This window comes from Halichoerus grypus, chromosome 4 (assembly GCF_964656455.1).
Source record: "Halichoerus grypus chromosome 4, mHalGry1.hap1.1, whole genome shotgun sequence".
Classification (NCBI taxonomy): Eukaryota; Metazoa; Chordata; class Mammalia; order Carnivora; family Phocidae; genus Halichoerus; species Halichoerus grypus.
In genome coordinates this window covers 108,900,979-108,917,755 of record NC_135715.1, presented here as the reverse complement: position 1 = coordinate 108,917,755, position 16,777 = coordinate 108,900,979, and the positions used below count along the sequence as shown (strand labels likewise).

Below are 16,777 nucleotides of genomic sequence, written 5' to 3'. Positions count from 1 at the left end.
TAATGATATATGCAATTTGCCATCCCTTTCCATCCCACTGAAGAATATGGCAAACTCCAGGGGTATTCATAGGAAAATAGTTTGCTTGTAATATGACTATCCCTTGAAACTTCTGAGTTAATTCTCCATTTTAAGCAAAATGAGCTAGCAGTAATGGAAGTATAGGTCTTTTATACTTTCTTGAAAGTTCCATTAAAGTAATGGAGATAATAAACTTTTGAGGAAAATGAAGAAAAAAATCAATACTAAATAGAAACATAATGAATATTTATTTCTCTTTCTCATATACCTCTCTTGGCTTTACAATCCGCATACTTTTCTCAATGTTAAGTCCATGAAGTTGAAGCTGTGACTCAATAGCATACTGGAAAAGAAGAATGATTTATTGAATCAAGTCCAATGCACAGACATACATTGAAATAACTCTGAAAAAAGATAATAAAATAATAATAAAATCATATTATTGTATTAAATCTAAGGTCAAGTTTAGAAGTGACTGAACAGAATACACCAGAAAAGAAGTGCTTTAATATAATTTATATGCAGGAATCTGAACATTCCTTGAAACACTGTATCTTAGAAATGTATGGAAGCATAGGGGTCATCTAGACTTTAGAGAGTTCTAAGAGATTTGTAGAAGATATTAAATCGCCTAACCTACGTCAAAACCAGAGTTTACAAAATAACCAGAGTGAGTAGTGTGGACTTGCTATACTTGAACTAGCTTATAGGAAGGACTTACCCTAAAAAGAGTAAGCTAGTAAAAGGAAAGAACATCAGAAAGTTCCCTTCACTGAGAGTACAAGATATGAACGGGAACAGGAAGTTATAAAGACCCTGAATTTTTTCTCATTATTAGGGTTTTGATCCTTTTTAGTAAAGTAATGGCTATTAATTTGGACATAATTAAATGACTTAAATTACAAGATGTGGATTAGAACAGTTAACAGTGATAATAGAAAGACAGAAATCAAATTTCTCTCTAACACTAAAACTGAAAAATGCAGTATACTTTTATCCACGTCTATGTCTGGAACGATCAAATTTCTTAAAGAAGGAAGATTTAATAAACCATAAGAAATATTTTTCATCCTTAATAAATGTTTTTTCAATAATAAAGCACATGCTAGCATGCTATAGAAAAATAAAAGTTTTATCCCTATTCTATGTAGCTAAAGGGTTAAGCACCGGGGTATGTATTGATTTGATTTCATAAAATAAAACAGCAACAAGAATTAATAAAACATTTATAACTGCACTTGATTTAAACCAGCGGTTCGCTCAATGTTTTTAAAAAGATTAATAAATCAGTGTTCCTATTCAATCCTTTCCTCCCCTAACACGTTTTACTTGAACAAAAGAAATAAAGCCACAATCTATATTTTAAAAATGCCTAATCAAAAGCATTTGACAGATCTTTTTATTGTAAGGTTACCTGGAAAAGACTAGAGAATAAACTATTCAACACAGGCAAATGGTGTGCTCCTCTAGGAAGAGTAGAAAGAATATAAATATAATTTGAAGAATCCTTACATGATCTGAAGGGAAGGCTTTGGCTTCCAGAAGAATTTTATACCGTTTTGGTGTAGGCTTAAAAAAGGATAGCTGCAATGAAATGGATTTATTAAGAAAAGCATTCATGCACAGTTTATACATTTGTTCATTTTATACCATACTTCCATTTTATAATCTCCAGCATTTTAAAGGCATGGCTCAATGACATATCTAGATGTCTGTTAAGGGTTCCTTTTCCAATTAGCCTTATTTCTAATGAATTATAAAATAAAAGAAAGTATTGGCTCATTACATTTATCAACAGAAAAGCAAATTTGGGAGATAACGTGAATGAGATAAAAACAAAGCTTTACTTAAATTTTAATTGAAAAATTGTCTTCCCAGTGCTTTTAATGGTAATTTCATTGTAAGACTGAAATACCATGTTCTATATAAATTTTATTTATATTGATTTATCTTATGCTGCTGATTTGGCTTCTGGTACATAATATTTCCATTGCCTTATAATTTTATGGGATTTTATTTTAGGTCCAACCGAAAGGCCTCAACCCTAACATGAAACATTTGACATTTCTAGAGGCACCAGGGAGGAGTAGCTCATTTGTTCAGGGGAGAGCCCTTCCTTTTCCCCCACAGTTTCTAGAGAATAAACATTGACTGACAACGGTAACAATGAAATGATCGCTACTGTTGACTTAGTGTTGATCACTGGTCAGGGTGCGAAAGCAATTTTCACATATTATCACATTTCACCCTTGTATATACATATCAGGTAGGTATTCTTGTCCTCATCTTCACAGGGAGAAAATGAAGATGTAGAAATCACGGAAACCTCATCCAAAGTCAGACATTAAGTAACTTAGCTAGGAATCAAACCCCGAGGTGTCTGAATTTAAAACTATGCTATTTACCATCATGTTTAACATACTCCGTGAACGTGTTCCTTTAGGGATATTTAACAATCATTTCTTCATTTTTATCAAAATAAAATATTAATATATTCATTGTGTGCTTTGGTCACATGGACATGTTTCCAAAAACTCACTTAAAAATGAAGTAAAATTTTTTCAAACATCAAGTAGTTACTACAGACACCATATTCCAAATCAAGAATATATTTGACATTTTAAGGTATACATATTATTAAGTACTTAGGAAGTAGGAAGCACTTTAAATACAGTAACTCATTTAAGGTATTAGATCCCTTTTCTCCAATTTAGTTCTATTTTCTAATTCTTTTTTAACTTTCTCCCCCAAAATTAGTCTATAAAAACATAACTGATCCAGAATGTCACCCTGCTAAAGTCCACCATGCTGGAAAACTATCTTTCTGAAAAGCTCAGTGTTTGTTGGCATTTGTACATCATTGTTTTGTGTGCTTGCAAGCAGTTTTGCTTTTAATCCACTGTGACTTTTATTCCTTATGTTCTGAGATAAGAACCGTTCATTATTCTAAAGCTCTTTGCAAGAGTCAACTCTCCCATGACTATGAAGAAGCCTTTCTATCACAGTCCAGCATTTCCTGGTAAAAATGAAAATAACCTCACAACTTATTTTTAAATAAGTAAACCACCAGATGCTCATGAATTAAAGATAGAAAAATGTCAGATTCTACAAATGAGTGTATACTAAACATTGGTGGGAAAGGATACTTACCAGTAGAAGATGTAAATTAACAGTCAAACCATTCATTAGGGCTATTTCTTTCTCATTGGCTCCTGCAAAGTAAACACATCATGATTTAGATTTTTCTATTAGTGCTGAAGTTACTTGGAAAAACAAAGTAGGAAGGCTTCACTCCTTCCTCCTTAATGTTTTTAGAGATAAGGACATACCTGATGTGTCATCACAAAGAAATGGAAGTTTTCCCACTTGCCTCATTTTATCAAACGGTATCTGGACTCACATGCACATAGCTAGCTAAAATAATATTTGCTTTTTGATATAGTAAATAATGGCAACAAAATAATGAAGCATTTCCTTTTTCCTGTAAACTAAAAATGATTTATCCTATTTTCAGGTAGTTTGCCAAATTCCCACAGAGTACATTTTTGTGGTAAGTGTATCTCAAAAGAAAGCAGGGCCAATCACATTTTTAGAACTGGTTGTTTCTAATATCCAATTAAAAAGCACGTTTAATAAAAGAGAGCTAGTTTGCCAAACATACTTCACTGTTATTACAGTGAGATATATAATAGTTTATCAGACAAAAGAGCTAGAAAGCAAAGCACAAAGACCTAAATAGCTCTGGGATTTATTCATAGACACTGAGATGAAAGATAATTAATAGATAGGTATTATTTGATGGAGAACATATGCAAAATTAAGATAACCACTACACAATCATAATCTGATCTAATTCTTAGTAATGAGTGCTTGAGCACTAGAAATAGACCCAGAGACAAAGCATACATTGGATACTTAACAACTCAGAGTATAACAACAACAACAATACTTTCATATTTTTAGTTCTTACAGTCTCTTAAAAGCAATTAGACCTGTATAGTAGGAAAATCTCTTTAACTATCACTGAGAAAAATAGGTTTTGTGCCATGGTTTGTAAAGCTGTATGAGGCATTAGAGAAAATGTGTAATACAAGTCCTATATTTCACATCCAAAGAGATACTTCTGTTAGAGTTCCATTTTAGAAGAAGAGGCAGTAAGTAAAATAATTAATCTAATTTACAGCTAGATTTCAGGATAAGTTCACTTGAGGGCAGGCCACTAGAGATAAGTGTATAACTTAGGAATTTCTATTTCAACACAGCCATTTAGTCGAGAAAAACTTCCGATTGCATTTAACAGATGGATTTCTCCATTTGATGTGCAATGTTGGTAAACAATTGGTTAAAAGCTTTATCTCTGGTCCTTGTAAGGTGAACAGTGTCTGAAGTCAAGGCACACTGAGACCAATCTCATTCTACATTCCTAGTACTAAATAAAATTTGTCCTAGACAAACGAGATAGATATGAATATGATAACCTTATGTTGCATACGGTGGCATATGTCTTCTCCTACAATATGAAAATCTTTTGGAAATATGTAAAAGAAACGCTGCCAGTTTTACTATATTTATTTCTTTGCATTATGGTATGAATTTTTACTGTTATTTCTAAAACAAAACATTATCTAAGATATCTAATCTAATATTATCCTTAAATCCCTGTTAGCTCTTTACATGCATCTTTTCTGAGAACCATTTATTTCCAAAAATATTTTGGCAGAGAAAGTGCAAGGAGAAAGGAGAAAAGGAAGGAAAAGTAATTTTATAAGGAGAGCAGAATTCATAGAAAGAGAAGCATTTGAAAAAAAATGTAATGAGAAGGAAAAAGAATTCAGAAGTTAGTTACCACGAAATGAAAGCGAAGAACTAAAAGAGGCAAGAAGGGAAGGAGATTTTCTAATGGAGGTTAGATATCCTAGTTTTGCTTAACAATTGCAGTCTGATTAAAATAATTGTAGATTCCTTGAAAATTTTAGTCCTCCAAACAATACAGTGTTCATTTTGGATCACTTAAAATTTTTCTTGTGAAGAATGTAATGAACCAGATGTGGTAGGCTCAATTAATGTAGACATACACTTGACCCTGTGCTACTTACTCCCTCACTTTCAGTGGCATACTAACACTCGGATCAATTCTTTGTAAATAATCCCTCACTGACTTGAATAATTTATCTGCCACCATGCACAAAAATTATCTCATCTTAGAACACTCCAAATTCAAGCAAGCACTTCACGAAATGCTCTCCTCACCTGCTACTGAACTTTGTGAAGGCGACGGTGAGTCTATTTAACGTGTGTGCATGTGTACACAGGTGTATCTGAGGACGGTGCAAATATTAAAGTTTCAGGACATTAACGCAGACGTTTACTTCAAATATAACCTAAAGGCACTAAAGAATCAAGGGTTCCTAACACCAAAGCACCACACATCAGACTGATTTTTAGCATCTTTTTAAAGGAAAATTTACCTACTTGACCTATTTTTTTGGGTCCAATTGCATTTCTGAAACCAACACTTGTTCTTCTAAGATATATCAATATCATCAGCATTCCATAGGAAAATAAAAAAAAATTAAGCAAACTGAAATTCTTTCGAGTTGCTTTTCTTTGTTCTTTTTTCTTTTTCCCAAGACCTTTTTTTGAATTACTGTTGAAACATCAAGAACTACAAGTATTGCAGGGCAAAAATTTTTAAAAACTTCCTGAACTCTTATCAGGATTTAAAAGAGTCTTTACTTTCGAAGATCATCTACAATTCATTGCAGTAAATGTCAAGATTTGAATCACCTCATCGAAGATGGGTACAAGCCAGGATTCTCGTTTGTGAAGTGCTTTCCTGCTTGTTTATTTATTGATCATAATTTTTTGCTTTACCAGAAGGTGTAACAGTTAAACGCAAGCACGGCCTTCTGATCTCAATGTCTGGCACATGAATGTTTATTGAGTCCTTACTATGTGCCAATACTTCTAAATATGTGACTTGTATTTTTTCACATATTCTTCACAGTCACACAGTAACATATCTACTTTAATTGTCTGTATTTATCAATGAGGAAACGCGTCCAAAGAGATGAACTAACTCACCTCAAGTCTCATAGATAAGAAGTAAGACAAAATCTTAACCTTCTCTTAGAAAAAAAAAAAAAAAAGATAAAAATCTTTGTTCCAGATTACATTGGGAAGCGTTGTCTACATTATCCACTCCCTGTAAATCAAATACAGGAGGCCCATGTTCATTACCAACATTCCTCTGCATCTTTTTAATTTTAATTTAATTTCAAATATTTTGCCAAGAGAAGATGACAGGGCCCCAAGCTGCTTAGTGTTTAATAAGAGGATACGTGACGGATCTCCTAACTGCCATCCATGTTCTGTATAATTGATTAAGCAGACACAAATGTTATTGTGGATTTGCTTGTAAGGTTTGTAATCAGGCTAAGTCTGAGAACTTTCCACTCTGTCTTTCAAGTAGTAAATTCCTGTGGCCTCCAGAGGTGGCTAGTGCATGGGTGAGGATTCGTAACTGGAGACAGCTTATAGGGATTATTGCTTCTCAGAGGGTCAACCACAAGTTTCATAAAGCAAATTTATGTCCACATTACAACATTTTTATAAGCTGATATGCATGTATCTAGCCCTTTGTGATTTTTATGTACCCAGGGAGAAGTAGGCTTAATAACAATACTAATAATATTCTTCAGCAATTCTATTTCTAGCATCTTGATAATATGACATTAATTATAAGGGAAAGTTATTCCATGTTTTGCAGAATTGTTGGGTCTATATAAAATGTTTTATTAACAGTTTTTCTTCTCTTCTAAAATTGAAATTCTTTTCTACATCTATGAAAAAATATAGTTGCTCATTGTCTCCTCCTCCCCTCTATCCACTCTACCAATTGGTACACATAATAATTTTTGTTATCCTCCTGTTACTTCTGTTTGGGAAATTTTATGGTGAAATAAAGACTGTGGTTTTAAGAACCTGGAAGATTCAATCATTGCCCCAAATATACAATGTGTCTGTTTGCTCATGACACATTTACGTAGCTTGCAGGTAGCAAAAATAAATTTGACTTCTGCTGCTTTTTACTGTACTTACCAGATAATTATTTTAATTATTTCATGATTTATGCAGCCTGGATTTCCAAGCAGGATTTGAGGTTTCTTGGGTTACAAAGTGAGGAAGAATGATAAAAAACAGCAAAAGATGCAGATGAGAAACAAATAGAAACTGTTACATGTTTTTGCTACTTCCAATTCAATCATATTTTCTCAGAATTTCCTGGTGAACCAGGCAAAAAGGGAACCTGGTGGGATTTGCAACAAATAAGATAAACACAAATATACGTAAAAACACTTTCTAAAATAATCTATTCCTAATAAAACAGAGTGAACTTACTCATTTTTCACCTTGACTTAAGAACCATTTCTCTGACTAATATACACAATTTAAAAAGTAAAGAAATTTGGGAGAAAATAGTTACTGACATTTTTTTTAAAAAGTACAAGTTTTTAAAATATTTTTTCTAATACACTTTGTAGACACTGTCAATTCACATTCCTTTGGTCAACAAAAAAATAGTAGAAGTATTTCTTCTGACAAAACATGAATTGTAAAGAACAAAACAGACATTTAATAAACTCAGAATTAAAACTAAAAATCAGGGGCGCCTGGGTGGCGCAGTTGTTAAGTGTCTGCCTTCAGCTCAGGTCATGATCTTAGGGTCCTGGGATCGAGCCCCACATCAGGCTCCCTGCTCAGGGGGAAGCCTGCTTCTCCCTCTCCCACTCCCCTTGTTTGTGTTCCCTCTCTCGCTGTGTCTCTCTCTCTCTGCCAAATAAATAAATAAATAATCTAAAAAAAAAAACAAACTAAAAATTACCTTCGTTCACTGAAAACATTTCAAATGAAATATTATATTTGTCATAAATGACTTGAGACTTTGGAAAGACTACCTACCTTCAATTATTTATTATATATGCTTATTGTTACTTACAATACATAGTAATTATGATATATGTAATAAACAAAATACATATTGTTTCTTGAGCTTCATTTCTATGAAAGTGACTGTACTCATTTCAATAAGGAATTGTTATCTTTTATATCCCATATCATTAGGATTAAATGTCTGTAATTTAATTAATACAACATTCAGGACAAAACCACAAAAATAGGGGTGCCTGGGTGGGTCAGTCATTAAGTGTCTGCCTTCGGCTCAGGTCATGATCCCAGGCTCCTGGGATCGAGCCCCGCATCGAGCCCCGCATCGGGCTCCCTGCTCGGGGGGAGGCCTGCTTCTGCCTCCCCCACTCCCCCTGCTTGTGTTCCCTCTCTCGCTGTGTCTGTCTCTCTGTCAAATAAATAAATAAAGTCTTTAAAAAAAACCACAAAAATAATGAAGTTTGTCCCATATGTGTGATAATTTTGTATGGTATTTCAAAGACACAGAAAAATCTCCAAAGCTAGAGTTGATAAATATATACTTTTTAATTTTTTAATAAGTTCAATCCTTTTATTTTTCTAAATAAATTTGACTAGTGGGTTTTTTTTTCCCCCATTTTCGATAGTAATTACAATGAGAGATGCCTCGTTTGAAATTTCAGTGATGGTTGTGATGTATTTGCTGGGCAAATAAAATACTTGCATATTTAATAAGTTGCAATAGAGCTATAAACTTTTAAATGGTCAAAAGAATTCTTTTTTCAGGGTTTACTGGCTTCATATAATAAATCTCACAAAATAGTATCACCTTCCCACTTCCCTGGCCTGTATATAAACATCCTAACTCCTCTTTTAGAGGATGATAAATATTAAGCACAAAATAACAGGATTAGAATGTAGTTTATGTTCTGAAAGCAAACCTAGTAAGGAAAAAAACAATCCACAGCTAAAGAAAACATATGCTCAGATCAAATTAATCCGGTTTTTTTCCCCAGGTCTTTTATTCATATGTTAGACATTTGAATGAATATAATTAGCTTCTAAAAAATGAACATAAATGGAAGCACTGTTCACCAACTATTTAACACACCCTTACATACAATCCAGGATTATTCAGGTGGTAGTTTCCTCCATCAAAATATACACAGTCCTCTAGATAATGCTGACACCTGATCAAGTGCTCTGTGTTCCTAAGAACCTGACTAGTCTGGTAGGAGATGCTAGGTTTTCACCTTTACCTGCCCTGCCTGACCAATACTTTGGCCTTGGGTCCCAGCCTCAGGCATTCAGAGCTGTGCAGATTCACCCTGGGGCTCCTTTTGAGGGTCTGGATTCTGGATCTGCACACTCAGCCTGGCTTCATGTGCTGCCCCCCAAAAAAACTGTGCCTCCAGGCTTCCAACTGCTCCTTTCTTTAGCAGCGGCAGTATTTCTGGTCTGTAGAGATTTCTATTGAATTTTTTTTTTTTTTAAGTGTTGCTGTATGTTTGTTAATCTAACGTTTTTCCTATCATCTCTCTGTGTTTGGAATAGAAGGGATCACTTTTGGCTTGTACTTAAATCTGTTATTTTTATTATGTTATGTTAGTCACCATACAATACATCATTAGTTTTTGATGTAGTGATCCATGATCCATTGTTTTCATATAACACCCAGTGCTCCATGCAGTACATGCCCTCCTTAATACCCATCACCCGGCTCACCCATCACCCCACCCCCTCCCCTCTAAAACCCTGTTTGTTTCTCAGAGTCCATAGTCTCTCATGGTTCATGGTTCTCAAACTCAACACCCAAAAAACAAATAATCAAGTCCAAAAATGGGCACAAGACATGAAAAGACACTTCTCTGAAGAAGTCATACAAATGGCTAACAGACACATGAAAAAATGTTCATCATCATTAGCCATCAGGGAAATCCAAATCAAAACCACACTGAGATACCACCTTACACCAGTTAGAATGGAAAAAATGGACAGGGAAAGAAACAACAAATGTTGGAGAGGTTGTGGAGAAAGGGGAACCCTCTTACACTGTTGGTGGGAATGCAAGTTGGTACAGCCACTTTGGAAAACAGTGTGGAGGTTCCTCAAAAACTTAAAAATAGAGCTACCCTATGACCCAGCAATTGCACTCCTGGGTATTTACCCCAAAGACACAGATGTAGTGAAAAGAAGGGCCATATGCACCCCAATGTTCATAGCAGCAGTGTCTGCAATAGCCAAACTGTGGAAAGAGCCGAGATGCCCTTCAACAGATGAATGGATAAAGAAGATGTGGTCCATATATACAATGGAATACTACTCAGCCATCAGAAAGGATGAATACCCAACTTTTACATCAACATGAATGGAACTGGAGGAGATTATGCTAAGTGAAATAAGTCAAGCAGAGAAAGTCAATTATCGTATGGTTTCACTTATTTGTGGAACATAAAGAATAGCATGGAGGACATTAGGAGAAGGAAGGGAAAAATGAAGGGGGGGAAATCTGAGGGAGAGATGAACCATGAGAGCCTACATCTATTATTTTAAACTAGAAGTCAATATTCTGATCGTATAATACAGCCACATAAAACAGAAATGTATATAGAGTAATGATTACTCAGTTAATAGCTAGTAGGAAATAGAACTTGCTTTTGCTTGCAACCCTTCTATTTTTTTTTTTTTTTTCAACTTTTTGAACAGGTAACACATTCCTATTGTTCATAGGAACTAAAACAGATTTTCCTTGAAAGTCTGGTAAATTTGGGCTACATCACATGAGTGTGTTTTTCCACTGTGCATGTGGTGGGGTTTGCTGTAAGGGGACCCTACTGAGCCATTATACTGGGACAACTCATGTCAGAATCTTTAGGTTGTCCAAATATCACAGAGAAGAATGTTCCAGTTTCCTGCATAGATACTGGATACTAAATTAGAACAGAAGTGGATAAACATTTATTTAATTCTTTTGTTTTTGCCAAGGAATATGTTATAGACTAAACTGTGTCTAGCTGAAATTTGTATGTTAAAGTCCTACCCCCAGTGTGACTGTATTTGGAGATAGGGCCTATAGGAGGTAATAAAGGTTAAATGAAGTCATAAGGGTGAGGTCTTAATCCACTAGGACTTTTCTTTTATAAGAAGAAAAGAAGAAAGAAGAAAGACACCAGAATGCTCTTTGTCTCTGAGTGTGCACAGAGGAAAGGCCAGGTGAAGACACAGAAGGAAGCCAGGTACAGCCCAGGAAGAGTCCTAGTCCAACCAGAAAACAACCCTCGGGTGTTGGACTTCTGGCCTCCATCCAGAACTGTGAGCAAACATCTGTTGTTCAAGCCCCCCTAGTCTGTGGTATTTTGTTATGACAGCCTGAGCAGACTAATATAGTGTACATATCCTCCCTTGGGAGCCTTCTTCCTTCTTCAGAGACTCACCCAATCATCTAGGGAGAACGATTCCCCTGGTGGCATAGAATGGGCAAAGGGAGCTGACATTCTAACTGAATTTTAAACAGACTTTCAACACACATCTCTCTCTCTCTTTTTATTCCTATTTTACTCCCACTTCTAGAGATGCTTATTGTAATTTCCAAAGTTTTGAAGGATCTGCAGTGTAAAGCAGGTGGCTTTCCATTTTTTTTTCCATTGGGAGATGAAGATTTGGTTTACTTTTTTTTGTTGTTGTTACAAAGGCAATTACCACTTATCCACTTGCTATCCAATTCCCAAAATGTTGCTATCATCTCCATTTCTCTGTTTGTTCTTTTATACTTTTATTTTTTAAATTCCACTAAGAGTTGTTTAGTGAGAATTCAGAAAGAAAGAGTACTTAAATGATTATGTTCAGTCCCCTTCATCATTAATTGGAAATTACCTCTCTTTTGAAGCACTAATCCCAATGATTTTTTTTTATTTCTCTTTATTATATGATTATATGTATATATTAATTTTACATTTCGGGGGGTATCTTCCTGTAATGAGAGTCCCATGAGGATATCCCATGGGATAAAGATGGTGAGGATTCTGACTCACTATTTTACTTACTATTGTATCCTCAGTACCTACTCCATAAGTGCTGACAGACACACAGCAGAGGTTCAATAATCATTTCTGAATCAACAAGGTATTCCTCAGGTTTTCATGGTTTGTCAATTACTGTAATTCTTTCTGGATGTAAATCCTACTGTCCTCACTCTAATTCCACTTTCTCCCAGCTCACGTTGATATTGTCTTCTGATCACTGACCAAGATGCAATTGGGATGAAGCAATAAAGATATGTTTATACTTGCCTGTAGAGGAGTGAGGTTTGAAAAAGCATTATGAAAGTTATGATTTCCCTAAGTCCTCTAAATATTTCCAAATAACAGCACTCCAAATACTTAAACATCATTAATTTTTTTGTTCAATACCCTAAATATCATATAAGATTTTAAGCAATGCTCAATATTCAACCCAATTAAATAGCTTTTTTTTTTTTCAAAAGGTTAACACGTTTGCCATCTAAAACTATCTTGAATACTACCTGGAGTATATATAACTCACTTTAGGAAACACATTATAAATATATAAATATATTTATAAATACGTATATATAAATATAAAGAACAACATCAACCATATTATTTCTAACAATTCTCGGCTTAATTTAAAATTAGTCACCATGGATTAAACTGAAATGAGCCAAAACCTGATTGGTGTTTTAGGATTTTAGCATGTAAAGGTTAGTGTTTATTTTATCATATAATGAAGGGTTAGAAAATTCATTTAAGTTGATTTTTATGAAATTAGTTTAATTATAAATAAATACAATGCCTGTGCTCTTTATTGGGGAGTAAATATTAGTCTTAAAATATACAAGAAAACACTATTAAATATTTTATTTTTCTGCCAAATAACCCAGTGATGTTTGCTATAGCCTCCAAGTCTCAATTAACGGTATGTTCACTCTTTACTGTAATGGGTTAAAATAGAAAACCAGGATGTTATTCAATAAGATTTTGACTTTATAATCTAGGTTTATATCTAAATGATAATGCCTTTATGATTCTTTTGGGAAAAATCCATTTTGTACTTACCTACAATGTCATTCATAAGGCCTACAATAGTCTCATCTCCTGTAATCCAAGGACGTTTTCCTAGGTCATGACCATAGGCTCCCCTGAAATTGAAAAGGGACATAGACACTATTAGATTTGTGTGTATGTGTGTGCATGTGTAATTTTTCATATATCAGCATTAGCAACTGGACATTTCTAAATGAATCTTTGTAATGTTTTAGTAATTCATGCTTCTTTAAAACCAAAAGTAATACTTGAGAACTCTATTTTTTAACTTGTCATTTCTTAATTTCTTTAATTTCCGTTTTATGGGAGGGTAGTTGAGATTGCCTATGTACTACTTCATTATTTTACTCTATTTTAGAGTGTAAGATATTTTTTTCTTCTCTATTTTGAAAATTTCAAGACTATTTGAACATTCTACTTGTATACCTGTAGCACATAGTAATATCTATACTAAAACGTAGCTACTATTTTTTGAGGCTAGAAATTAAAATGATTGTAAATTCAGTTTTTAAATACAGCTACAATCTGTAAACTAAACAGAAGTGTGTAAAATGTGACTATATTCATGATGACATTTTAAGTAGATAAATAAACTTGGCAATAATCAAAGCCAACATTACATCTTGACCTATTTTCTAGCAATTTCATCTCCCATATTCTAGCTCAACTTTATTATTCTAGTAAGTATCCCAGTAGGCATAATGGCAAAACACAAAAGAGGTAAGAGAACTTCCACTCTCAAGAAGTTTCCATTAAATGAGAAAGGAAATACATTTGAAATATGGAAGAAGAAACTGAAACAAAGAATCAAGGCGGGAGTGACTGAATGTGCTGTTGCAAACTTGTGGCAGAAGCTAGGAATTAATTGTTCTTAATTCCTTAGGAACCCCACAACTCCCTAAAGTTGGAGAAAGGAATGAGCCCGGTATTTTTTTTATAGTGCAAACTGTGCTTGAATCTATACTCTGAAATTCAGTAAACTGGCAGTAGTGAGTGGTAAACCTGTTCTCAGAGGTGAAGGGTAGCAGAGTATGTCACCCCAAAATATGTCGCTGTGGTAGATTGATTATCTTGAACTATAGGCACTTGAAAAACAGCAAGCGCAGCGAGAGGCTGTCTCTGTACTCCCCTATCTGCCTGAAGACAGATCTTTCAAAAGGAACTCAATTGCCATAAATCCCCTCCCCAGCAGTTTCATCAACCGGGGAAGATTGAGTCTTGCCACAGGAGAGGAAACTAGAAGTCAACACTACACTCAGATGGGCTTTGTCACAACCTATGGTAACTTTTATCTGCTCTTCTAAGGGCTCTTCATCTTTCCTAAAAATCACTTATTCCGCTGTAAGTGGCCCACATCCTCCTCCTCTTTTTTATTAAGATAGGATTTAAGCCTGAATTCTAAGTCATCGCGGGGAGGGGGAGGTCCTTTGTCCCATGTGTCTCCTGTGTGTACAAGAGCTATACGTGCTAATAAACTTGTGCAGGTTTTTTTCCTCTTGCTAAGCTGTCTTTTATTACAGGGGTCTCAGCTAAGAACTCAGAAGGGTCTGGGGAAAATTATTTTCTCTCTCCAAGAGAGCAGTGGGTTAGTAGGACAAAAGGAGCCTTGTTTTTAGCCTTTGTGGATTTTCATGATGTGAATATCCCCTGTGGTCCATTTCCTGGCATCAACCAAAATCCTTAATATTTAATGACTGGCTTTCATTGCCTGGTCTGAGCCAATTCCAGGTCACCACTGGTTATGAGACTACATGTATCATAAGCTGATAAAGCCTGTAAAAGTAAAAGTAAATGGGTGGCAATATGTACCTGAAAGGATGGCTGTGAAAAATAAATAAGATAACATGTAAAAGAGACTGGCACATAGCATCCCTTTTCTGACTGTTCCCTAATGTAAATCTGCGTGCGCATGTGGGGTACAATGCAATTTTTAAACTAATATTTTGATTACTGTATAAACTGAGATGAGGTAAGAGGACTTTGAGAATAGAGACTATAAGAACTAAGGAGGAAGAGAAGGGCAATTGCTAGTTATTATTATTCATATTATTATTAGATAGCCGGCAGCTTGCCTCTTTCTTGACTTCCAATATAAATGCTAAAGACAAAAATCATTATCATTAAATGGTAGTTAAAGGCAGATACTTGGATCCTTTTTTATTTTAATCACATAGGGCTCCGTGGCCTTGCTGATAGCACAATACATCTTATTACATTTAGGTAGTAAAATTCTACGTTCTGCCTCAGAGAATTTATGTCTCAGAATAGTAGGCCACCTACTTCTCACTCTGGTAAGACACTGTGGTAATAATCTTTAAGAGTATGTTTCTTCCTGCCATGCTTTTGGCATCTCCCCGCACCTTTAAAATATCACACACACAGTCTGCTTCTTTCCTTTTTGTCAGTCGATTAGCCTGGGGTAGTGAAATGTATTTAGGAAGTTGTTACCCCAATAAACTCAAACTAAAGTGGCCTGGCTTTATAAAGCTTTGATGTAGATTACAGTGCACTTTTAAACATATGTATCAGAGTTAAGAAAAAGATTACATTGCTCTCATTCAGAACTAATACTTGCAGCGTAGTTGCAATCTTGTCTTACAAGTGCTGCAAAGGAAAAGAGTGTGGCAGACAGTTCCCTCAGGACCGCAGCATTCATCATTCCCCCGAGTGGGGTGTGCTCAGATATGTCTACGGAGTGCTATCTGCTCATGAAATTAGATTTCAGGATGTAAAATTGAATTAGGAAGTTAATAGAGGATCCTCTTTGAAAGAGGACTCTGCTTTAACCACCCTACAAAATAAAAAGTAGCCAGGCTTTTAAAAAGCTCCTCCCTGCCCCGCCCCCCCGGCCAAGGAAATAAGACATCACAGAATCCTTAAGAGATCACCACTTTTTTTTTTTTAATCTATGATCCAATTGATGATTAGCCACCACAGATGTTAGGAAAATCTTTGTAACATGTCATACCATGTACATACTTTCTTATTCTTACTGAAGGGCGGCGGACTATGCCACACCAAAATTCACCTCTTTGGCATAAAGATTACCTTGAGCTGAAGGCACCTGAGAAACAGCAAGTGTAGGGACAAGCTTCCTCTGAGCTTCCCCATCTGCCTAAAGACAGGTCCTCCAAAGGAACTCAACTATCATCAATCCCTCCCCAGGAATTTCATCAACCAGAGAAGATTGACTCTGGTCCCACAAGAGGAGACTAGAAGTCAACACCACACCAGAAGACTTTGTCACAAATTATCACATCTCCTATCTATTCTTCTAAGTGCCTTTTATCCTTCCTAAAAATCATTTATTCTCCCCTAAGTGGCCTACATCCTCCTCCCCTTCCCCTACTAAGATGACATATAAGCTCTCAAATTTCACGGATTTTTTTTTTTTGTATTCACTTTTTTCCCCCCTGGGATGCCCTCATGCCCATAATATTAATAATTAATAAGTAGTAATTATTATTTCCTGTTAATCTGTGTGTTGTCAGTTTATTTTATAGGTCCAGTTGTTGAATGAAGAGGGGTAGAGGGAGCATTTTTTTCTCCCCAGAATACACTTTTTAAAAAAAAAATATTTTTATTTATTTATTTGACACAGAGGGAGAGCACACAAGCAGGGAGAAAGGCAGAGGGAGAGGGAGAAGCAGGCTCCTCTCTGAGCAGGGAGCTTAAGGCGGAGTCAATCCCAGGACCCTGGGATCATGACCTGAGCCACCCAGGTGCCCCAACTTTTTTTTTTTTTTTTAAAGGAACACATGAACTGA

The 16,777-nt window shown here is 35.2% G+C and overlaps 1 protein-coding gene across 1 annotated transcript in view; it reads right to left on the bottom strand.

Annotated features, from left to right (window-relative positions):
• KYNU (kynureninase) overlaps positions 1-16,777 on the bottom strand; it is a 119,250-nt gene that overhangs the window by 70,196 nt on the left and 32,277 nt on the right. Inside the window, exons 4-7 of the mRNA XM_078070744.1 lie at positions 13,023-13,105; positions 3,172-3,233; positions 1,534-1,605; positions 290-364 (exon numbers count right to left, since the gene is read on the bottom strand). Of these exons, the coding sequence (XP_077926870.1) occupies positions 290-364; positions 1,534-1,605; positions 3,172-3,233; positions 13,023-13,105 (292 nt within the window). The remainder of the gene's footprint in view (positions 1-289; positions 365-1,533; positions 1,606-3,171; positions 3,234-13,022; positions 13,106-16,777) is intronic.